The sequence below is a fragment of the Coptis chinensis genome, chromosome 5 (assembly GCF_015680905.1).
Source record: "Coptis chinensis isolate HL-2020 chromosome 5, ASM1568090v1, whole genome shotgun sequence".
Lineage (NCBI taxonomy): Eukaryota > Viridiplantae > Streptophyta > Magnoliopsida > Ranunculales > Ranunculaceae > Coptis > Coptis chinensis.
The window spans coordinates 89923301-89948626 of NC_141460.1; the positions used below are offsets into that span (position 1 = coordinate 89923301).

Genomic DNA, 25326 nt, shown 5'->3' on the forward strand with positions numbered 1-25326 from the left:
TGAATAAAAAATAGTTATTAGTGGAAAAAAAATAGAAAATAGTCAAAATATAACTTTTTTGGATGAGAATATATATTAAAAAAACTTAGTAAAACTTTAAAGAATATAAGTATAGTCGTATATATACGTGGCTTAACAAGAAAAGTAGTATGGCCATGTAACTAACATTGGTAAGCACCATAGTATTTCTTTACAAAAATAGAATAAAACAATGTTTACCGTTTTTTTTTTTTTATATGATGGACAACTTTCTATTCTTTTATTTTCTAAATTGCAATTATTTATAAGATATTGTAAGATATAACAAAGCTTTACATATATATATTTGTAAATTTTTGAACTTGATATATGGTCGAAGTAATCTTGACATGATAGCATACTATTTTATGTTTTAATTATTTATGGGATTTCCTGATTTTTTCCAATTTTTTTATCGAATTTGTATGAATTAACAATCTCATCTCTGCCTAATTCCGAATGTGTGACTATGCCTTGCCCTGTACATGCAAATCAGAGTAGGGAGTGTGATGCTTAACTAATTAAGGTCCCCACTACCTGCCGTCCTACCCTGGTACTCTCGTATATGGTCGTAAGGCTTCTTTCTAGCTAAGAATTTGCCATGAAGATCATGCAAGTACAAAAGATTAATGTGTATCGTCGACATATTAGACAGATGCCTAAACTGGCAAGACAGACGCCAAAATTCATTAATGTGTATCATCGGCCTCAAACTCAATACCACGTGGCTGCATTTAGCTTGCATTTATGCCATATGCTCTAATCCAACTTAATAACTGATAGCAATTTTTAGCCAACTTAATAACTGATAGCAATTTTTCTATAATGCGTCCTACTATATATGCGCAAAGTAGATGCATTCGACTCTACAGTTTTCTCTGGCTTCTTGATCTTGATGTGCTATGTATACAACTGCGACTTTAATAGCTTCTACACTTAGTTCATATTCATTAGTTTTTGAGTTAGAGACTTAAGATCGAGTATCGACAGTTGTTCAGAGTCTTTCTTCGTTCCTCCACTCGTGAGATTATGGCCCTTTCATTTTTCCCATCGAGCTTCAGCTCTTATATTGTCTTTCTCTTATGCCGCGTCGATTATTTTCGGTTTACAAATGTGCTTCTTTTTTCGATGTTCATTATCTCCATGGCTTTAAAGTTTTACATGAGTCGTTCTCGCAAAGTTTTCCTAGTCGATTTTACATGCTACAAACCTAGAGATGCATTAAAATGTAGCTACGAGACCTTCATGGATCAAATAAAACAGGTGGGGGTATTTTCAGAAGAAAGTTTGCGGTTTAAGAAGAATATCTTGAATAAATCTGGATTGGGAGAGTCAACATACTTACCTGAGGCATTCATGAGGTCACCACCAATTAAATGCATGGAGGAGGCAAGAAAAGAAGCAAAAACTGTTTTATTTGGAGTCATAGACGAACTTTTGACAAAAACAAGAGTGAAGGCTAGCGAAATTGGGATTCTAGTAGTGAATAGCAGCCTATTTACTCCTACTCCTTCCTATGTTTCTATGATAATAAATCACTACAATTTCAGGGTTAATGTTTTGAGCTATAATCTTAGTGGGATGGGTTGTAGTGCTGCTCTTATATCTGTAGACCTTGCCAAGAATCTCCTAAAAGTAGGTTCCCTTTGAAATTTTCTTTTTGTTTAAGAATTCATCGTGAAGCCATCATCATGCATGCATGAGAGGGATATTGTTGTCACAATTGTGCTTCCATGCTTGGTGCCGGCTTACCGGCTATATAAAATTATGGAACAAATAAGTATAGTGAACGGACACTTGTACCTTAAATCCCTAATAAAACAATGAAATTGATAAACTCAGCAAAGGTGGAATTGAGATGATGGGTATTTACGTGCTCTCTAGTCTCTACGCCCCTTTGGCTGGTGCGCTTTGCTGGAAACTAGGTAATTTTGGAGTCAAACGACAGACAATTAATTCACTCGGAAGAAAAATCCATTTATTTGAATTTTGTCTTGTATTATTTACAGTGGAGTACTCTTTAGAGGGCATGCAGTTCTGCTATAGTCGAGTAAAGAGTAAACAGTTTCCTAGTGATAGTTGCTCCTTGTGTCTGAGAAGGTATCAGATTGTCCATCAAAACGTTTAGAACTATAACGCTGCTCTCAAAAGTTGCCGTCTACTTCTGTCCTTCCTTAGACAATATATAACTTTCTCTTATGTTTTGATCAGAAATACACATTCTCTCATAGAGCTCAGATCACTTCTTATAAATCATTTTCATGAACGATTTTCCGGGAACATATTAGAGAAGATACACAGGACATGGCATGCGCGCACTATATATGCAGAATGGACTACTGTAGAATTGGAAGTCTTAGCTAGATCCAAATTAAAGGATGCCAAACTTGATTTTTATTCTTTAGAAGTAGTGACTGTATATCGTTCTTTATGATGCATGTGTGTAGGTGGTGCAGTTTTAGCTTGTTCATTTGGCTGTCATAGCACCTGTATCTGGCACAATTTCAACTAAGATGAACCAGATAGAAACTTCAATTCATAACTAAAACTTTAGTGGACATAATGAAGATGCTTGTTTTAATTTTGTGATCATGCAGGTGCATCCCAACTCATATGCCTTGGTAGCAAGCACAGAGAACAACACCCTGAACTGGTACTTAGGTAACAATCGCTCAATGCTTGTAACAAATTGCCTCTTCCGGATGGGTGCGGGGGCTGTCCTCCTCTCTAATCGAACATCTGATCACTGTCGTGCCAAGTACCAACTCATGCATATTGTTCGCACTCACAAGGGTAATGAGGATCATGGTTATGGATGCACTTATCAGGAGGAGGATACTAGTGGAATCGTTGGAGTTAGCCTGTCGAAAGAACTTCCTAAAGTTTCGGAGGGAGCTCTTAAGTCAAACATAAGTACGTTAGCACCGCTAGTCCTTCCAATATCCGATTGCCTGCGCCTTATTTTTAATAAGGTTGGCGTGAAGTTGTTCCAAATGAAGTCATTTAGTCCAAACTTCAACCATGCCTTTGAACATTTTTGCATTCATCCTGGAGGCAGGGCCATACTAGACAAAGTAGAGAAGAGCTTAAAACTGACTGAATGGCAGATGGAGCCTTCAAGGAGTACTCTTTATAGGTTTGGCAACACATCCAGTAGTTCCTTATGGTATGAACTAGCTTATTTGGAGGCCAAGGGGAGAATAAAGAAGGGTGACCGTGTATGGCAAATCGCTTTTGGAGCAGGATTCAAGTGCAATAGTGCAGTCTGGAAATCTCTTAGGACTATAAATCCTGGGGACGATGACAAAAATCCTTGGGTTGATGAGATCGACACATTTTCTGTTCACATGCAAAGAGAAGCCTAGATCTCATTGATATCCACTCATTCCTTGTACTACTCTATTTAAGCATTTCGCAACTGCATTCAAAATGTAATTTTAGCGCTTCATAAGTTAATATAAATGAAAGGGTTAACCAATATTACCCAGAACAAGATGGGAAATTAGGGTCTCTCCCCTAAATACACACAAAAAAAAGTCAAATTAGGTTGACCGATTTTTTTTGTGTGTATTTAGGGGGGGAGACTCTAATTTCCCATCTTGGGGGGAGGTAATACTAGTTCACCCTAAATGAAAAGTTATTTATAATAAATGGAAAGGCGCATCCATATAAAAATTGTCGATATTATATGACCTAATAACAAATTTAAATTAATTGCACCTCCTAATTTTTTGTGGGAATGCTCTTTCATAGCTAACTAATTTGTACACTTTGAAATGCACTGACACAACAGAGTTCATTTAGCTAGCTCTTTTCTACATTCATATGATCAACAGAGTACTACCATTGACGATTACTACATTTTCCTCAATTTTTCTCCCAATTCCTAATCCAAAAATTTAAGCCCAACCCATTTCCGTGTCTCCAGTCTTTCTCATTCTCTTCACAAAAATAACTCAGCCCTCAATTCATTTTATAAATCTACTTTTAGTGGTGGAGTTCATATAACGTGGTCGAACTCCATTAGATCACTTTGATACGTATTCTTTTTTCAATGTACTAAAATGTATAGAGATTACGGCCCAAGAGCAAAGCCCAATAATAACTTCGCAATAAGTCCACCTTGATTTTTCATTTCACCATGAGTCCCAAACCAGGCTGGCGTCATTATTTTTTACTTATAATTTCGGCTCAAGGACACATTTTCAATTTTAATTTCGCCATAAGTGTTTCCTTTCTTTGCATATGTATTTTTTTTTTTTCATATGCAAATTTAAATTTACATAGGACTTATGGCGAATTTAAAATTGAAGTGGACTTAAGGCGAAAATATTTGGGAAAATTGGGCTCTCAACCCAATTACTTGTAAAATGTAGGGGTAGAACTTGGGTCGGGCTAGCCCAAGCTCGTTGGGCATTTGTTGGTCCTGGGCTAACATTTCAAATCCGTTGTCCGGGCTTGGTATTGTAAAACCAAAGCCTGACTTAGTTTTGGGTTGGGCTGGGGTTAGAATATCAAATAACTGAAAAACCCGAGCCCGTGTGCTTATATGTACGTATATATTTCATTCAGTGTTCTAAAAAAACGCTAGACGGTAGTTGGGCGGTATAGTGGGATAGCGCCTAGGCCTTTTAGGCAGTGCCTAGACGGGCTAGGCGCTAGGCGATTGTTTTCCCTAATATATATAGTAATAAGAAAATCATTTACCATAACTCAAAAAATAAACACAAACAAAGATATTTATTATAAAAATACATAATAGTTGAAGAATATGGACTTCATATAAAAATATACTCTTTGTTATAATGACATATAATTTACATTAAACTTTAGTCTTTTAAACTCATTCAAATCTTAAGCCTACACGGGCCTTTTAATTTTCGACATTTAATTATTAAAAAAAAAAAAACTTTATTGGACCGCCTAGACCCGTCTAGTCGGTCCACCGATTTTTTAAATGACTTGGGCCTAGGCGAGTCGGTTGGGCACCACCTAGCGCCTAGAAATTGCCTAGGCGAGCGCCTTGACCGATTTTTAGAACAGTGATTTCATTCCTTCTATTATGTTATATTGTTTCCTTATAATGATTTATTCTTGTCAAAGATAAGGTTGAGAATATAAATTTTAGAGAGAATAATTGAATCAATCATGTTAGTTTCCCTTTCAAATAATCAAATCCATTTTATTTAGTTAGAATATTACAATTTCGGTATTATTTACCTCTTAATTTATTTATTTAACAGTGAAAAGGTGTTGAGTTCTTAACTGTTTAACGTTGAAACCCGAGAAACTTGACCAACCCGAATTAGGCTTGGGTTGAAAATTTAAAGACTGACTAAGGGTTGGTCTTGGACTTGGGTTGAAACATTTGAAACTCAGGTTAGGCCTCAACCCAACCCAACCCGCCTGAGTTCCACCCCTAGTAAAATGTACCTGAATATGTTACCACCATTTACCTCCGAAACCTTGCCAACAACTCTACAGTTCATCAAACAATTGATCTTTGTGCTCTCATGTACACCTGAAGAGGACATATTTCGACCCAGTCTTTGATACGCCTGGTTCTAGTGATGTGCTGATGTCCCCCTCTCCAAATCTTCCGCTGATAATGTAACACTAGATATGAGCATGGTTTGAAATAATATTTTAAAATTTTGGTAACGGATATCGTTACCCTTTTTTTGTCCCAATTTTGCCTTGACCTAAAAAGATTGTCAGAACTAAATTTTTCGGCCCTTGGTTGTGGGAGCTAGGAAAGAGAGCAAAGAAAAAGCTATTCATTACGACAAAAATGAATTAATGTTAGAAGACCCCATAGACTTGTCTGACAGTCTGACAGAGAAAAAGGTTAAACCCATTCTTTAATTTTCACCCAACAATTAGTAGTAGGCATGCGCTTAACTAATTTGGTCCCGACTAGTACACCTAAAAGGTTCTGTAACGGTGGTACCAAGAAAAGGTACTATTTTGCTAATGGGGGAATTTGAGCCGAGCGGCTTGGGCTCAGCTCGTTTAAGCTTGGCTTGAGTTCGGTCATTTAGTTAAATGAGCCAAGCTTGAGCCTGTATTATAGCTCGTGTAATAAACGAGTTTTATATAACTCGGCTCGATAAGCTCAAATAACATTTTTGCAGTGTAAAATAACCAAGTTATTCAGGCTCAGCTCGCCTAAAGCTTGGCTCGAGCTCATTTTGTATTAATCCAAACTTATTTAATTAGTGGTAAGTTTATTCTTTCTAGTTAGATACTTAGATTCCTCCAAAATACTTACTATACAACTTCAACATTAAAGATTGATATTTTCATATAAAAGGAAACATCATTGAATTTCATTACTATTGGTTGTTGCTTGTGTAGGCAGGGAAAACATGTTAGATACTACGTGCTGTATTGAAATTAAGATTTTGTGGATAGCAAATTAAGCCTAGTTCTTGAGAAGTAATAATATAATTTTTTTTAAAGGGCTGGTAATAATGTAATATTGCTCATATTAGAATTTCTATTTTTTTTTTCTTAGTCATATATATGGTTCTCTAGCTGTGACTGTGTTGGACAAGGGATGTAAATGTGGCAGGTCGGGGTTGGCTCACCCTCACTCAATTTCCTGGCTCCGCCACTGGTTCTATGCCATGTGCTCGACCCTACTTAATAATTGATCGATAGCAATTTTTCTATAATGCCGTAGATATATAAATGCATTGGACTGTTCAGTTTTCTTGTGACCTTATAAATAGCTTGCACACTCAGTTCATATTGCTCATGATTTAGAGTATCTACAGTTGCCCTTTAATATTAGACTTTCTTTGTTCCTCCACTCGTGAGATTATGGCCCTTTCATTTTCCCCATCGAGCTTCAGCTCTTATATTGTCTTTCTCTTATGCCACGCCGATTATCTTAGTTTTACAAATGTTCTTCTTTTTTCGATGTTCATTATCTCCTTGGCTTTAAAGTTTTACATGAGGCGTTCTCGCAAGGTTTTCCTAGTCGATTTCGCATGCTACAAACCTAGAGATGCATTGAAATGTAGCCACGAGACCTTCATGGATCGATCAAAACTGTTGGGGACATTTTCAGAAGAAAGTTTACGGTTCCAGAAGAATATTTTGAATAAATCTGGGTTGGGAGAGTCAACATACTTCCCTGAGGCATTCGTGAGGTTACCACCAAATCCATGCATGGAGGAGGCCAGAAAAGAAGCAAAAACTGTTTTATTTGGAGTCATAGATGAACTTTTGACAAAAACAAGAGTGAAGGCTAGCGATATTGGGATTCTAGTAGTGAATAGTAGCCTATTTACTCCTATACCGTCCCTGTGTTCTATAATAATAAATCACTACAATTTCAGGATTAATGTTTTGAGCTATAATCTTGGTGGGATGGGCTGTAGTGCTGCTCCTATATCTGTAGACCTTGCCAAGAATCTCCTAAAAGTAGGTTCTCTTTGAATTTTTCTTTTGGTTTAACAATTCCTCTTAATCGTGAAGCCATCATCATGCATGCATGCATGAGAGAGATATTATATTGTTGTCACAATTGTGCTTCCATACTTGGTGCCGGCTATATGAAATTATGGAACAGATAAGTATAGTGAACGAACACTTGTACCCTAAATCCCTAATAAAACAATCAAATTGTTAAACTCAGTATAATTGCAATTCAGTTGATGATGGGCATTTACGTGCTCTCTAGTCTCTAAGCCCCTTTGGTTGGTGCGGTTTGCTGGAAAGTACGTAATAATTTTGGTGTCAGACAGACAATTAAACTATAGGGACAGAGTGACAAACATGCATTTAAGTCACTCATATATTTTCAGGGCATGGACTTCTGTTATAGTTGAGTAAATTAAACGGATTCCTAGTTACCTTTTTTTTTTTTTTTCCAAAAAAAAAAAGAAGGTATCAGCTGATTGTCCACCATAAAACATTTATAACTATAATGTTGCTTCTGTTCTTCCTTAGACAATAACTTTCTTCTTATGTTTTGATCAGAGCTCATGACCGCTTAAAAACCATTTTCATGAACTATATTCCCAGAACATGTAAGAGGAGATACACAGGACATGGCATGATATATGCAGAATGGACTACTATATATAGAATTGGAAGTATTAGATTCAAATTATTAAGGGATATATGCCAAACTTGATTTTTAACTATTATAAGTAGTGACTGAATATGGTGCTTTATGATGCATGTGTGTAGGTGGTGCAGTTTTTGCTTGTTCATTTGGCTCTGTAGCACCCCTATCTGGCACAATTTCAACTAAGATGATAGAAACTTCATAACTAAAACTTTAGTGGACATAATGAAAATGCTGGTTTTAATTTTTTCGATCCTGCAGGTGCATCCCAACTCATATGCGTTGGTAGCGAGCACAGAGGGCATCACCCTGAACTGGTACTTAGGTAACAATCGCTCAATGCTTGTAACAAATTGCCTCTTCCGGATGGGTGCGGGGGTTGTCCTCCTCTCTAATCGAACATCTGATCACTGTCGTGCCAAGTACCAACTCATGCATATTGTTCGCACTCACAAGGGTAATGAGGATCATGGTTATGGATGCACTTATCAGGAGGAGGATACTAGTGGAATCGTTGGAGTTAGCCTGTCGAAAGAACTTGCTAAAGTTTCGGAGGGAGCTCTTAAGTCAAACATACGTACGTTAGCACCTCTAGTTCTTCCAATATCCGATTGCCTGCGCATTATTTTTAACAAGGTTGGCATGAAGTTGTTCCAAATGAAGTCATTTAGTCCGAACTTCAACCATGCCTTTGAACATATTTGCATTCATCCTGGAGGCAGGGCCATACTAGACAAAGTAGAGAAGAACTTAAAACTGACTGAATGGCAGATGGAGCCATCAAGGAGTACTCTTTATAGGTTTGGTAACACATCCAGTAGTTCCTTATGGTATGAACTAGCTTATTTGGAGGCCAAGGGGAGAATAAAGAAGGGTGACCGTATATGGCAAATCGCTTTTGGAGCAGGATTCAAGTGCAACAGTGCAGTCTGGAAAGCTCTTAGGACTATAAATCCTGGGGACGACGACAAAAATCCTTGGGTTGATGAGATCGACACATTTCCTGTTCATCATATGCAAAGGGGAACCTAGATCTCATTGATATCCACTCATCAGCTCTTTTACTCTGTTTTTAGTATCTCGCAAATGCATTCAAAATGTGATTTTAGAGCTTCATATCACATGAAAAGTTATGTATAATAAATCCAATCTTATAACTACTTTTTCACCTGTTGATATCTCCGACGTGTCAGATATGCGGTTGTCAACTGTCAAGTCGCATCCATCCGTATAAAAATGAGTAATTCTATGGAGACAGGCATTTTGGCCCGGTTTAGTGACTGGTTGCCGTGTCCTCCGATCATGCAGTTTTCTACTTTTTTTTATTTGTCTAACTCAAACCAAATAAAACACAATTACTCTACTACCCTCTTTTCTTTCTTCCACCCATTTAGTCATTTACCAACATCCTACATCCTCTCAAATTATCAATTTCAGATTGTGATCCCTACTAATTTTCTCATTTTTTTTTATTATAATTTTTTTTGCTAATGATTTCTCATTTTTTTTTCTCTTTTTTTTTTGCTAATAATTTCTCTCTTTTTTTTTTTACTTTTTTTTTGCTAATAATTTATCATCTAATCCTTACAAAACGAGGCACAAATTTTATTTCATACCCTTAGGCCCTGTAAATTAAAGGGAAACCCCTGACCTCTAATGAATAGAAAATTAGAAGAAAAATTGATTGGAGAACTTGGTTGGTTAGAAAAGAGGATTTCAAGAATTCATTAATAAAAAATAGTTTTCACAAGTTTTTCACTGTAACAAGATTTTGTCTCCAATTAGAACAAATGAAATAGTATAAAGACACCAATACACCATCTTCTATTTTTTTGATTTTTTTGTCTTTCTTCACCAATGAGAATAAAAAAAGAGGCGTGGAGTCAATGTTGTATAAAGGAGGGAATTGGGAACTATTTTCAGTTTTTTAATTTTTGTCAAGTGGAAAAATAATTAAAGAATAAAAAATAGATTTGTCATGTCATCAATGTCACTAACCAGACCAAAAATAATATCGCCCTTAGAATTAGGGTGATCTTGGACATACCCATAAAAATACTCCCGTACCCCATAACTAACTCAATTTTTGCCATACCCCAATAACCGCTTCAATCCAATAATATCTTCCAAATTAATTTGAGATATTTCCAATAGGGAAAAGAAAGATAAAAAACAAAAAGACTGAGAGACTCATTCTAAAAGGAAACAACAAATAAAAAAAATTGAAAATAATACTCTAGACCTTGAAGAATATTTGTGTTACTACAACACACTACACAATAAGAGAACTTCTAATAAAGGTAAAAGAATGCCCAAAAAACAAATTGTTTTTTTCCTCTTCTAGAAGTGTTGCTTCAAATTTGATTTTTTTTTTCTTATTGCAATTACTTCTTCTTCATCATTGTAGAAGGGTTAAAGGAGTTTAGTAAAAATATATCAAATTGAAAATTTCTCAAGCGGAAAATGAGAAAGACAGCAAGGAGCTGCAATGAGAAAAAAATACATTAATGGCTGATGAGTGAGAGGAGGAGGAAGACTAAATTCTACAATTTTATCTCTTTCTAATTCCTTTCGTAAAGGAGAAAAAAAAATGACAGAAAAAAAGGAAAATAAGTGCGAAGGGTTTGTGTTTGGTGGAAGGATAAACACTTGTTTTGTTTTGTCTTTGATATACTAGGGTAATTTAGGAATCTAAATGTGTCTTAAACAATTTTATTTATTTATTTCAAAGTTGGAGCACAGGAGTGTCTTTAGGGTGATCTTGGACATACCCATAAAAATACTCCCGTACCCCATAACTAACTCAATTTTTGCCCTACCCCAATAACCGCTTTAATCCAATAATATCTTCCAAATTAATTTGAGATATTTCTAATAGGAATAAAGAAAGAGAAAAAACAAAAAGACCGAGAGACTCATTCCAAAAGGAAACAACAAATAAAAAAAATTGAAAATAATACTCTGGACCTTGAAGAATCTTTGTGTTACTACAACACACTACACAATAAGAGAACTTCTAATAAAGGTAAAAAAAATGCCCAAAAAACAAATTGTTTTTTTCCTCTTCTAGAAATTGCTTCAAATTTGATTATTTTTTTTTTTTATTGCAATTACTTTTTCTTCATCAGTGTAGAAGGGTTAAAGGAGTTTAATATAAATATATCAAATTAAAAATTTCTCAAGCGGAAAATGAAAAAAACAAAAAAAGTCAGAATGAGGAAAAAAAAATACATTAATGGCTGATGAGTGAGAGGAGGAGGAAGACTAAATTCTACAATTTTATCTCTTTCTAATTCCTTTCCTTTCGTAAAGGAGAAAAAAAATGACAGAAAAAAAAAAGGAAAATAAGTGCGAAGGGTTTGTGTTTGCTGGAAGGACAAACACTTGTTTTGTTTTAGGGTGATCTTGGACATACCCATAAAAATACTTCCGTACCCCATAACTAACTCAGTTTTCGCCATACCCCAATAACCGCTTCAATCCAATAATATCTTCCAAATTAATTTGAGATATTTTCAATAGAGATAAAGAAAGAGAAAAAACAAAAAGAACGATAGACTCATTCCAAAAGGAAACAACAAATAAAAAAAATTGAAAATAATACTCTGGACCTTGAAGAATCTTTGTGTTACTAAAGCACACTATACAATAAGAGAACTTCTAATAAAGGTAAAAAAAAAACAAATTGTTTTTTTCCTCTTCTAGAAGTTACTTCAAATTTGATTTTTTTTTTATTGCAATTACTTCTTCTTCATCATTGTAGAAGGGTTAGAGGAATTTAGTAGAAATATATCAAATTGAAAATTTCTCAAGCGGAAAATGAGAAAGACAGTAAAGAGCTGCAATGAGGAAAAAATACATTAATGGTTGAACATTAATGGCTAATGAGTGAGAGGAGGAGGAAAACTAAATTCTACAATTTTATCTCTTTCTAATTCCTTTCGTAAAGGAGAAAAAAAATGACAAAAAAAAAAGAAAATAAGTGCGAAGGGTTTGTGTTTGCTAGAAGGATAAACACTTGTTTTGTTTTGTCTTTGATATACTTAATAAAAGAAAGGGTAATTTAGGAACCTAGTCTTAAACAATTTTATTTATTTATTTCAAAGTTGGGCTACGGGAGTGTTTTTATGGGTATGTCTAAGATCACCCTGTTTTTATGGGTAAAATTGTTAAATTAATTTCCATGTCTCCAGTTAACAAAGACTTAAAAAATACAAAAGTCAAAGTAGCTGTCGCGGTAATAAAAAGTGACACCAAAACGCATGCACGCACCCTTAATCGAGACCAGATCCTACACACGCGGTTTGAACATTCATGACAAAGAGACTCCCTCATATTTCAACCATAACTCTCACTTTCTCTTTTCCCTTCTTCTTCTTCAACTGTAAACAAAATAAAAACGTTTTATCTCACTTTCTTTTACTGAAAACAAAGCTTTTTCTCAACTGTGCTAAAATTTAAGATCCGTCCATTTGTTTTCCCCACAATGTTTCAGTAAGAAAAAGAATGGAACTTTCGACATGGGGTATTTTGTTTTGGATCTTATTTAACTTATTTCAATCTGGATATTCTTCAATAGAGAATTTTAGACAAGCGTAAGTGTTTACTTTATAAGCATTGGATAATAATAGAGTCTAGTCTTGAATTGGTTATTGGTAATAATGTTATATATATCGACGTACAGGTTTCCGATTGTGGAGCCTGATTCAGGTCATACGAAACTTCGTCTTTCAAGAGAGGGCTTAGAGGCAATTGAAAAAATTACAACCCCTATTTCAGCTGTTGCCGTGAGTCTTTTTTTTCCCCCCTGGGAAACTTTTTAGTCTATGAATGTATGTTTTATTTGACTCTGTATTCATATGAATGTAGGTAATTGGTCCGTACCGCTCGGGCAAATCTTTTCTGTTGAATCAGCTTCTCTCCCTGTCATGTTACCAAGGTACATTTTTCTTTACTAGCTATTTTTTCTTACTGATTTTGTATGCTTTGTTCAAATATTTTTCTAACTTTTGAAAGTAATGTTGATCACAGGCTTTGGTGTTGGTCACATGCGTGATACAAAAACGAAAGGTTGATGGATATGTAATCCAAAAGCTCGTTTTCCTGCTGTGGTATTACTCAAGTATGATGATTGGATCACTTTCATTTGTTTGCAGGTATATGGGTTTGGGGAATCCCTCTAAAGTTGGTTATTGATGGAGTTGAAACTTCTGTCCTTTACCTTGACACAGAAGGATTTGAAAGTGTTGGAAAGTCGAATGTGTATGATGATCGGTAAGCTTTTAAGTTATTAATTTGCATTGTACTTATTTAAGGGGGTCCAACTTTTTCTGTGGAATCATTTTTAATTTTGTATGATGCAGGATTTTTGCTTTAGCAACAGTTATGAGCTCCGTTCTTATTTACAATCTACCTGAAACGGTGTGTTCTTTGATTACAAGCACACAACATTCTGGTCTAATAAAGTTATAAAGTTTAATATTTGTGATCAGACTCATAAATATTCCGTTTATTGTTTGTTGTTCTAGATCCGTGAAGCTGACATATCTCGGCTGTCATTTGCTGTTGAGCTTGCTGAAGAATTTTATGGAAGGTATGCATTTTGCATGTTAAAATCGTCTGTTATGACGTGTGGTTGCTTGAAAGAACTCACTCACTTTATTTTTGTTGGCAACTTGTTTCTTGGTCGTATCTCCACTGCACATGAACATCAGAGTTGAGGTATTTCGTAATACAGTTCTTGTTTTTGTTTCATCCTTTTAAATTTATATCTTAAATGAATCATGAAAATAGTTGTTTGATATCCAATGAATCAATGGAACTCTTTTCAGGGTCAAGATGTGGCATTTGAACCGGCAAAGCTTTTGTGGCTTATCCAGCGCGATTTTTTACGTAAGTTTAGGGGTTCTTTTTGATAAAACTGCTATTGCTAACTTTGACTTTGGGAGGAAGTTTGTAGTAATAGTTTGGTGTTTTTCGCCCTTGACTAGGTCTGAATTAAGTATGTCTTTTGGATGCAACTTAACTGCTCATTCACCATCTTAGCCAGAAGTTTTGTTCTCCTGCGAACCACATGCCATTTCATTTTCTCTCCCCCCCCCCTCCTTTCTTCCCTTCACGCAGTCATATGCATATGTGGTCTGTTAGACCTTTGAATATGTGTGTTGCAAGTGGAAGACGGAAACCATAATTAAGTTAAGTTGAACTACAGTAAACTAATATATTTTATGGTTTTTTCAGAAGGGAAATCCGTGCAAGAGATGGTAAATGAAGCTCTTCAGCGGGTTCCCAATCGTGATGGTCAGTTTCCAATCACCCTATCACACTTCCAAATGAATAACTTCATTGACTGTGTCCTTTCATACTGTTCGGTCAAGTTCTGACCACAATAACATATTGTGATTGCAGGTGATAGAAACATCGATCAGGTATCCAGCTTACCGTGGATTTTCCATCTTTTTTACAAAATTTCATCTTATGAGTTGAAACTTAGGATTTTGTTAATCACGAAACAGGTTAATCAGATTCGAGAATCCTTGGCTATTATGGGCGACAACAGTACAGCCTTTAGTTTACCACAGGTATAATTTTGTTTACTTTCATGGTGGATTCCCAAAAATATTTGAGCGATGAATCTGACACATAATTGTTGAGCTGACTGCACCTGATTTATATGCATGCTTATACACTAGGGCCTCTAAATATCTGTGAAGAGAAGCGAATAACGACCACGTAGAGAACTGCTATATGTTGTTTGAGACACTCTTTGTTTTCCAGACCCGTGAATAATTGAAGAAATGCCCATACTAATTTTACATGCACAAAGTGATGTATATTTGAATCTAACAAGGATAGTGGAGTTGTGATTTGCCAATAGGTTGCACTTGCTCCAGAAGTGCTTTTTTTTCCCACTACAGTGCATGTGTTGACGTGTTAACGTTATCTCTTGTAATATTTCCTTAAAAAAAGGTCATGAAGCTGTGGCTTGAATTGTGTAACAGCCTCATCTCCAGCGGACGAAGCTTTGTGACATGAAGGACGGTGAACTTGATCCTATTTATGTCAAGAAGCGGGAGCAGTTGAAAGAACTTGTTGCTTCCATTATTCGTCCAAAAATTGTCCAGGGTAAAACTCTAAATGGAAAGGAGTTTGTATCTTTTTTGGAGAAGGTGGGTATCTCACTATTTATTCTTCTTTTGTAAACATTATATACGGTTGTTAATTTTTGGCTAAAATAATATAATCTTCAGGCTTGAAGGCTTTGTTATCTATTAATATGTATCACCGAGATATGTCATTCCCTATGCTATTTACAAAAGGTTATCTTAGTATAGTTTGTTAGTTTTCCAGCTACTTTTACTAGATAAGACATACATAACCAAGAATTCATGGAACATCCGTTTGGGAATTATGGTCTGCTGGTCATGGTAGCTGAGGTTTGCTAACATCCGTACGGCTGTACCTCCTCAGCCAGGTACAAGATTTAAATTGGAGATTGTGACTCGTTATTTGTAGTAAAACCTTGAGCCTCCTACCTTAACATTGCCCACTTGTCTGACTGTTACTGGGTAGCCTGTCATACACTCATAAGTCATACCTACCATGTATAACAAAACATAATAGTAACAAGGAGTGTATATTTAACGCTTCTATATTTTTTTAATCTCTAATGACATACTATCCAATTCGACTATGTTATTGTTGTTTCAGATTTTAGAAGCCTTGAACAAAGGAGAAATCCCAACCACTGGGTCTCTTGTAGAGGTCTTCAACAAGGGGATCCTCGAGCGGTGCATGAAATTGTACAGCGAAAGGATGGGTAAACTGGGTCTCCCACTAGCAGAGCAGTCTCTGCAACAAGTCCATGATGAATCCAGACAAGCCGCGATGAATGTCTTTGACGAGCAGCATTTTGGTCATCATCATGCCAAGCAATCTGTTGATAAGTTGGATGAAGAAGTATTCAAGGTATATTATGGAACTTTATTGTTTCCTGTTAAAAATAATAAAGAGTTATGAAGAGTTAATTATCCATAACTGTTTCAAAGAAAATAGATACTAGTTTACAGAAACTCATTTATAATTGGAACATCAAACTTCCAAAAAGTAGATGAAGGAGTTTGGTTTGTAGTCCTCTAAGCGTGTGTATACATAGTGCAGGTTTTGAAAAGGGAATATTTGTACCCAAATATAGGTTTCTAGTGATATACTACAACTGAACTGAGACTGGTAGTCTTTGGGCCTTATTGTTGTTCACTAATAAGTATTAAAGTATTAAAGTATTTCTTTAAGTATACTTAGAATATGTATTAAAGTATTCTTGTATTTCTTTAAGTGGGATAGGTGTGGGAAAAGATGATACAGAATTGACCACGTATTTTTGGTTTATTCAAATATTTGTAGGCATACAAGAATTTTCTGTTGGCAAATGAATATCAATCTTCAAAGCTATGTGAGGCATTGTACACGAGGTGTGAGGACCAAATGGACCAACTTCAAATCATGAGACTCCCTTCCATGGCAAAGTTTAATGCAGGCTTCCTCCAATGTAATCGAAGCTTTGAGGTTGAATGTGTTGGGCCATCTAAAACAAGCTATGAGCAGCGGATGAAGAAGGTCTAGTTTTGACTTTTATCTCATTAATCTGGTACTTATTTTAGTTCACATCTTTTTATGGTGAGTGAGAAGCCTACTAAAGCTTGAATTATTCTGAACATCAATTTACTGAACTTAATTCGGCAGATGCTTGATAGATCCCAGTCTTTATTCATTAAGGAGTATAACCACAGGCTTTTCAATTGGTTGGTGGCCTTTTCGCTCGTCATGGTTGTGATCGGCCGGTTCGTCATAAAGTTTATTTTGTTAGAGATAGCAGCGTGGATTATGTTTATATTCTTGGAGACATACACGAGGATGTTTTGGTCAGCAGAGTCACTTTATTACAATTCTGTGTGGCATGTTATTGTGTCAACTTGGGAGACACTAGTTTATAGTCCTATCCTTGATCTGGACAGGTAACAATCATCTGCTTGTGCTATTCATAATAATTCTTCTGCGTAAAATTTCTAAGATGGTATTTCATTTAATCCGTTCCCTTTTGGTTGTTTATGAGACAGATGGGCAATTCAAATTTGTGTGATAATAGTTGTAGTCATTATCTATTGGCGGTGCTGTGGGAGGAAACACGGCCCCCAATTTCAATTACCTCTGTACAATAGCCAAAAAGGTGGTCCCAATCGGCATAGATCAGATTAGTGAGGTTGAGTTGGTGATAGAAGCTGAGGCAATTGTTTACGCCATTCATGTCCATCCACATAGGTGAGTCAATTTTTTGTAAGGAGACCACCCGTGAATTTTGATTCTTGTTGGGCTCTCAGCTACTCAACAGTCAACAGTCAAAGGTAGTGGAGATTCGAAGGACAATTGCGAGCATAATCGTACCTTTTTGTAAGAGTAGCATGTGCTCACATTGTTTACTGTGTAAATTGTAGTATAGAATTATCTTCACCATTTTCTTTTCCCTTTTCTGTGATGTTGTAACTCTCGGGCCTAGTTTTTTCAGAATGGTAAAAAGAATTTGTTTCAATTTGTAACCATGTCAGATAAATGATTATTACTGCTAGAGTTTGAAATATATATATATATTCAGAGAAGCCACTGTTCTAGAGCTAACAATCGGATTTCTTGAAGAGGAACCAAACCAGATTATAAATTGAACGCCTGACCAAAATAGACAACAGAACAAGCTAACTGAGGCACTTTGAACGTTCTCTTGTAATTCAAAAAATTCGCAATGAGGGTCTCGAATGGCGCTCGAGCTGTCTCAAGACCTTGGTTGCCTGCTTTTTTAGACGATCATTTCCATCAATATTCATTGTAGTTAAACGTACAAGGTGGGGACTAGCACATGCACCATACAAGTCCACCATATCTTTAGTTACGAGAACCTTTTCCAAAACTCCCAAAGCCTCTTCTTTTAAAGAGGGCGTACCCCAATCAAGAACTTCTAGTATAGGACTGATGGCCTTTGCTGTATGTAAGACATTAGCTCCTCTGTGATGTTTGTCTTCGCAAACCAGTGTAAGTAGCGCTTGCAGTGCTTCATAGGTAGTTGCGTGCTCTTTTTCATGCAAAAGCGCCACTAGCTCAGGTAAAACGTTTGCCTTCAGAATACAAAATGTACTGGTTATGCTGCAAATGCCTCCGTGTGCACCACACATTGATGGGTGATTATTCCTGAAACACCAACAACTGGTGGGTTTAGAGATGACTGCGAGTTTGGGACTGCTCAAGGATAAGGTACCAATTAGAGCTGCTGCCCTTGCCTTAGCTGTTACAGTACCAGCTTTCAGAAGGCTCAAAAGTAAAGGGTAGACTCCCAATTCAACCACCATCCTCTGAAATTCAACATTTGTAGGATCGGTGAACCTAAAGAGTGCACCAAGTGCATTTTCTTTTGCTTCCATTGTGCCAGCACGCAAGATTTTCAATATTTCTGGAAGCCCACCAATTTCGATCAGGTTCTTCGTGAGTTCTGTTTCCGATTTTGGGAGATTTGCCAACAATCCAACTGCTGCGATCTGAGCATTCCTCCTGCTGTTGTCCTTGAGAAAGCGCATAAAGGTATCCAATCTCTGCTGCATGAGAAGGAACTGTACAATTCCTCCTGTTTCGTACTGGGAAAAGCAGTACAGAAGTCTTATTGAAACTTCTTGTATTTCCTGATCAGAACAATCTAGCAAGGGAAGAATAATAGAAACACCATTAGCACTCACAACTGCCTTCACTGAATTCCTTTCTTGGGACTTGCAAATTCCAAGTAATGCGCATAAAGCAGGTTTCCTTATGGTACAAGATAAGTTTGTATTGTGTTGTAATCCCAACAAGTTAGTTACAATCTGGTCTATCTCAACGAAATTCCCATCTGCATCAACCAAGAATTCAGTACCATCATCATCTGAAGACAGCTTTTCTAGAATCTCGCAGCACTTTGAAATGATCATGGTCCGAACATGACAAGACAGAAAATTCTCTAGAATCAGAGGGACCCCTCCAGCAGCTGCAATTAGTTTCTTGTTCTCACGGCAACTTGATAGCTTGACCAAAGCAGGTAAAGCCCCCTCTTTGCATTCAAAGTTTCCTGATAGCATTCGAAGCAAGGGAGGTATTGCTCCTTCCTCTCCAAGACGCTGCAGGCTTGGACTGGACAATTCCATCTTAACAAGGCCCTTTGCCATCGATACTCTTGACAAATCTGGTCCTAAAAGAACATCATTAACGATTGACAAAAAAATAGCATCTAATTCATCAGAACGCATGGAAATTCTCAAAATGGAAGAGAAGCTTTTGGCATTGGTTGTTTTCTAGTCATACTATAGTACATTGATCTTTTTTAATAAAATGCGGAAGAGTACAGCTATGCTGTCATGGATTGAACCTTTGTGAATGTTTATCCATATGATGGTATGAGCATCTGGTTATATGCATACATAGGTGCCGATTAGAAAGCTCAATAACATATATTAACTCCAAATTGTTAGGGAAAGGGTTCTAACCTTGAACTAGGCGGTCAATGAGTGGCTTATACCAATTCGCTTCTGCAGCACGGATAATATTCTCATCATCACCTTCACAGAGCGTCATTAACATTGTTTTTGCTTTCTCCATTGAGTCCATACTCATAAGATTTACAAGGAAAAAAACTACTTCTCGTTTCTCTGAGACTATCCGGGATGCAGATAAGTTCCAGCCAGAACCATCTTGCAACAGCTCAAACAGCAGCTCAACTGCAGCCTTTGATGCATTTGAAGAAAGTTCTAGGCAGGGTACTATGTGACCAATTCCTCCAGACTCTATAACGTTTTCCTGCAAATCCGGTTAAAATGCTCAAGTTCACCCACTACTGACTACTGAGGACATAATGGGAAACGATAAAGATATAGAACTTATAAAGTTGAAAAACTTGAGTGGAAACTAATATTCAACCAAGGGTAACACTAACCTTGTTTATTTTGTGTCCATCAACAGCACCCTTTAGTACTTCCAGTATTCTTCTCTTAATATCCTTGTTGGGTGATCTTCCAAGAATGGACAAACAAATATCAATAAGCCCTTCTATAGAAATCCAATCTTTGGTGATTGGGTTCTCAATGAAATTTTTTTCCATGTTCCCAAGAGCCTCTTCCACATCCGAGTCTACATTCGATTGCAGTTTTTTCTTGGCAGATCTAATCTTAAGGCAATAGTTAAGTTCTTTCCACTCTTCAATTGACTGTCTCACCCGATGGTTCGATCTCAGAGATAGATCATCAAGAGGGGCATTATTCGTAGGGTCTTTCCTCTCTCCACTTTCAAACCAGGTTTCAATTGCAGCCCTCTCACAAGTGGTGCCAGTGCAAAGGCTGACTGGATCAACCATCACATGCCTCGATATAGGACAAATGAAAGACGAAAATGGCTCAATATGTTCTGCTACAATTTTCTCAATGGTCTTGATCCTTCGAAAATAATGATCCTTAATTTCCTCTTGATCTTTTGCAGCATCAGCCCGAGAGAGGAGCCCAATAACTTGCTCCAGCAAATACTCTTCGGCTCTATGTTTATGGGCAGCAGCTTCTTCTTTTTCGTGTCTAAGACTTGCAAGCTCTTTGCTTATCTCTGACGGTTCGATAGGAACGCCTACAGCCCTTGCAATTTCTTCTAATATGTCATTTTCAAACCCTTGGTCAACCTTCCCCTCCTTGATTCCCAGGTCCAACTTCTGAACAATTTGGAGTTGAGTTTGAGAAGCTTCAAACTTTGCTCCCTGCATCTCATTATGCAATCTGTTCACTTGTTCTGAAATATCTGTGAGGACGTCGGGGCTTGCAAGAGATAATAAAGCCAGAGACTTTCCTATATCCCTTGTGACATCCTGTACTTCATTGACTATGTGTCTACACATGAGTAATAAGTAGAAACGAGCTCGGTTCTTGTACTTCTCCACCAAGTCGTTTGCCTTCATAACATCCTTCTTCAGGAACTCCAGAGCATTCCTTGCAGCTTGGAAATCATTAAGCTCACAATGCTGCAGCTTCTTCAACACTAATTCGATGTCAGAAAGATGTTTTGATAAGACCTTGAAGCTTTCCTTCTCTACCAGAACATCATTAGCAGCCTGCGCTGTTTTGATGACCTGATTCGTTACGACAGTCAAGAAGGTCCCTATCGGTATCGCAGCCATTATAAATACGTCAATATCTAAGTTCCTCTTAAAAACTTACTCAAGTCTGAGTAGTCCATGACCTGTAAATTATGGTCAGATGTTATCCTGAAAATCAAGTTCATTCCCTATTAAATTCTCTCCAATTTCCACTATAAGTAAGAACGATCCTACTTCCAAGTACTGCGTTTCATTTTTTTTTTGAAAAAACAATCAGAAAGATGCAAAAAGAAGAACATAAATGCCAACATACAAGATTAGCAATTTATCCGAAATAAATAGTAATATCTGCACTAATAATAAAGACGGGAACTACAAGTAATCAAGTAGTAAGTTAGTAACTCATTCAAGAAAGAACCCGAAACGGTTGTTCTCATTTCCAAGATAGAGAATATCTGAAATGCAATTCATCCACACACACACAATTCGGAATGTGCAAGAGGAGAAAGAAAATTAAATCCCCCAATAATACACCTAACTTTAAAAAAAGCATCAAAAGTTCATACTGTGAGACACACAATTGAAGTAAGTACTTACAGAAACAGATGATGATGTTTTTCAACCAAAATGCAACTAAGAAACCTCATCAACTAATTAGCAACGTCCCATTGGCTAGAAATACATACTTCTTCAATGAAAAATTAATAGAAGAAAAAAAAAAATATATATATATATATATCAGATAGATTCAGGACAGTAAATAATCAAACCCCATCACAACATGCAGTATATTTTGAGTTTTTGTATACATAGAACTTCCAAAATACCCAAAAAGTAAAACGACATTTCAAAGTAAGAAACGTACACACCTCTGCTTGAGCTTCAACAGATCATCAAAGAAAATTTGCTTATCACTTTATCACAACAAATGATGGAAGAATACTGAATATTCCAAAGGCTTTTGGTCTATATCTTTGTTGTTCTTTATAAGAAGAATCTTGAAGTCAGTCAAATGCACTAAGCTACACAAGTCATACTCTATGCAAGTGTGAGTTGACTGACTTCTCTTTCACTGACATTGATTAACCAAGTTTTTCTAACCACACCAGCGCCGTGGAATTTTCTCTGCTGCATGCAAAAGTCTAATTGACCCCATCCTGTGGTGTGCAAAATAAATATATGGCCCATGCAAGACTGTCACGACCTCTTTCACACCATATCATATCATATCATATAGTTAATGTCGTGGGCAAATATCGTCAACCCAATATTTCAGCTCAAATATCATCAATTCGATATTCCAACACAAATATTGTGATTAATGAAAAAAAGAAAGAAAAAAATAATAGACACTTAGTAGAAAATAATTGGGCAAGACTACAAGAGAAAGAAAATATCCATTCCATCTTTAGATATATATTATAGCTATAACCTCTTGGCTCTATTTTTTGAGCATTTACAGAGTCTCCAATATTTGTTAAATTCTTTGGCTAATTATGAAAAAGTAAAAGACTAATATGGAAAAATCAGATAATTTGAGCACTCACATCGACTCCAATTTTTTCTAAACTCTATTATTAATTACAAAAAAATATAATATAAAGAAGAAAACAATCCCATTTAGAGTTTCACATATTCTCCAATTTTTCCTAAAACAATATAGTTAATTACGAAAAAAAAAAATAGGAGACAAAAAAACTAAATTGCTAAAAACAATAGCTTCCAACCTAAAACTCTTACGCCACAAAGAATATTTTTCACACTAATCTTAGGTGAAGTTTAACATAACAAAGTTTTTTTTTCTAGAAAAAGACAATGAAATATCGAAGGAAAAAATGAATTGAGTTGCCTGAACATTTACTTTCTACATTTATTAACCTCACATGTGACTGAGACAAAAAAAGAAAAATAAAAGACAACTAATCATAAAATAAGTAACAGTGTACACTAAAAACTAAGTGTACACCCAAAACTAAGCGGACAATATGAAACTAAGAGTACACCCAATACTATATGAAACTAAACTCAACGAACAATTAATGGGAAACTGAAAACTGGATGCAAATGCATCGAACTAACCTCAAATAATATTTAATGGAAAATTGAAAACTTGATACAAATGAAAACACTAACTAATCTTAAAAAGTAATTAATGGGAAATTGGACTATGGATACAACTGCATTAAACTAACCTTAAAGAATAATTAACGGAAAATCAAAACTTAGATACAAATACATCGAATTAACATAAAAAAATAATTGTCGGGAAATTGAAAACTGGTTGGAAATGCATTGAACTAACCCTCAATGATTAAATTAATGGAAAATTGGAAACTGGATGCAACTGTATTGAACTAACATCAAAGAAAAAGTAACTATAAATTGGGAACATGATGCAAATGCGTAGAACTAATCTTAAATAATAATTAATGGGAAATCGGAAACTGGATGCAACTGCATTGAACTAATCTAAAAAAATAAACTAGATGCAAATGCATTGAACTAACCTCAAGAAATAATTAATGGAAAATCGAAAACTGAATGCAAATTCATTGAACTAACCTCAAACAATAATTAACGGAAAATCGGAAAATATATGCAAATGCAACCTTATCGAATAATAAACAAAAAATCAAAAATTGGATGCAAATGCATTAAAAAAATCTCAAAGAATAATTAATGGGAAATCAAATATTGGATGCAAATGCATTGAACTGACCTCCAAGAACAATTAATAGGAAATTAGATGTAAATGCATTGAACTAACCTCAAAAAATAAATAAAGGGAAATCGAAAACTAAATGCAACTGCATTGAACTAACATAAAAAAATAAATAACAGAATTCAAAATCAGAAACTGGATGCAAATATATTGAACTAACCTCAAAACATAGTTATGTTATATGTTGTGGGAATGTCTCAATAAATATAGTTTTGCATTTAAAATAGTGTTTATCTTATCTATTTTCGTATGATTGGGAACGCCTTGCTATTCAAGTAGCTTCAATGAACTTCGCCTTATTAGGCAATCTCACAAAACTTCAATTATTAAACAATAAAATGAAGTTGAAGGGTTTTATCAAGGGTGAGTTCTTTTTTTTTAAATGGATAGCTGGGTTTTTACGTTATAAGAAATTTAGATGAGTGATCAATATAATATTCATATATAATAGTTATGTATATATAGTTGCAAATATTTTTCAAAATAATTAATATAACATCACACGTTCGTAGATAATCTTTGAAGATCCTACATAGTGAGTCATGTATAATTTAAAGAATAATTAACGGGAAATCGGGAACTGGATAATTTTTTATGACGATCCCACATAGTAAATGAAACATAATTTATTTTTATGTCCTGTTTGAAGTTGGTATTACACACCACATTGGATAATTAAAAGAAAATCGGAAACTGGATTCAAAAACATTGAACTGAGCTTAAAGAGTAATTAATAGAAAATCGGAAACTTTATGCAAATACAATAAACCAAACTCAAAAAGTAATTAACTCAAAATCGAAAACTAGATGTACCTGCATTAAACTAACGTCAGAGAATAACTAGCGAGAAATTATAAATTGGATGCAAATCCTTTATAAATATTTAACGGGAAATTGGAAATGGTATGCAAATACATCAAACAAACTTCAAATAATAATTAACAGAAAATTGGAAACTGGATGCAAATGCATTGAACTAATCTTAACAAATAATTAATATAAAATAAAAAACCGAATGCAATTATGTTGAACTAACCTCATAGAATAATTGGCAAAAAATTGGAAATTAGATGCAAATGCATTAACCATTGAAATAACCTCAAAGAATAGTTAACGAAAAATCAGAAACCGGATGTAATTGCATCGAACTAACCTCAAAGCATAAATAATCAAAAACTAGATGCAGATATATTGAACTAACCTCAAAGAGTTATTAACGGGAAGTCATAAAATGTATGCAAATGCAATGAATTAATCTCAAAGACTAATTAACGAAACATCGAAAAATAGATGCAACTGTACTGAACTAATCTCAATGAATAATTAATGAGAAATCATAAATTTGATGCAACTACATTGAACTAA

At 35.5% G+C, this 25326-nt stretch overlaps 4 protein-coding genes across 7 annotated transcripts; 3 read left to right on the forward strand and 1 right to left on the reverse strand.

Moving 5' to 3' along the window:
* Positions 1-902: 902 nt before the first annotated feature.
* On the forward strand, positions 903-3733 carry LOC147499907 (3-ketoacyl-CoA synthase 20-like). The gene is made up of 2 exons (XM_086561664.1): positions 903-1653; positions 2616-3733. Exons 1-2 carry the CDS (start codon positions 1048-1050, stop codon positions 3381-3383), a joined length of 1374 nt encoding a protein of 457 aa, XP_086417790.1. The 5' UTR covers positions 903-1047; the 3' UTR covers positions 3384-3733.
* Positions 3734-6825: 3092 nt separating this feature from the next.
* LOC147499908 (3-ketoacyl-CoA synthase 20-like) lies at positions 6826-9266 on the forward strand. Its single transcript, XM_086561669.1, has 2 exons — positions 6826-7449; positions 8360-9266. Exons 1-2 carry the CDS (start codon positions 6844-6846, stop codon positions 9128-9130), a joined length of 1377 nt encoding a protein of 458 aa, XP_086417795.1. The 5' UTR covers positions 6826-6843; the 3' UTR covers positions 9131-9266.
* A 3030-nt stretch (positions 9267-12296) lies between these two features.
* On the forward strand, positions 12297-17684 carry LOC147499909 (uncharacterized). Its single transcript, XM_086561670.1, has 17 exons — positions 12297-12693; positions 12783-12885; positions 12968-13037; positions 13130-13168; positions 13255-13372; positions 13462-13519; positions 13627-13691; positions 13813-13819; positions 13930-13990; positions 14339-14398; positions 14507-14526; positions 14614-14679; positions 15100-15267; positions 15809-16066; positions 16502-16714; positions 16841-17112; positions 17215-17684. Exons 1-17 carry the CDS (start codon positions 12605-12607, stop codon positions 17351-17353), a joined length of 1806 nt encoding a protein of 601 aa, XP_086417796.1. The 5' UTR covers positions 12297-12604; the 3' UTR covers positions 17354-17684.
* Positions 17685-17758: 74 nt separating this feature from the next.
* Positions 17759-22266, reverse strand: LOC147499910 (U-box domain-containing protein 24-like). 4 transcript variants are annotated; one of them, XM_086561666.1, is made up of 4 exons: positions 22109-22266; positions 20100-21382; positions 19654-19963; positions 17759-19358 (listed from the first exon to the last, which is right to left on the reverse strand). In XM_086561666.1, the coding sequence occupies exons 2-4, from the start codon at positions 21318-21320 to the stop codon at positions 17878-17880; spliced, it is 3012 nt and encodes a 1003-aa protein (XP_086417792.1). In that variant the 5' UTR covers positions 21321-21382; positions 22109-22266; the 3' UTR covers positions 17759-17877. The 4 variants fall into 4 exon arrangements, with proteins under 4 accessions (XP_086417792.1, XP_086417793.1, XP_086417791.1 ...); XM_086561667.1 differs by having other exon boundaries at positions 17759-19352; positions 20100-21407; XM_086561665.1 differs by having other exon boundaries at positions 20100-21407.
* Between the last annotated feature and the right edge of the window lie 3060 nt (positions 22267-25326).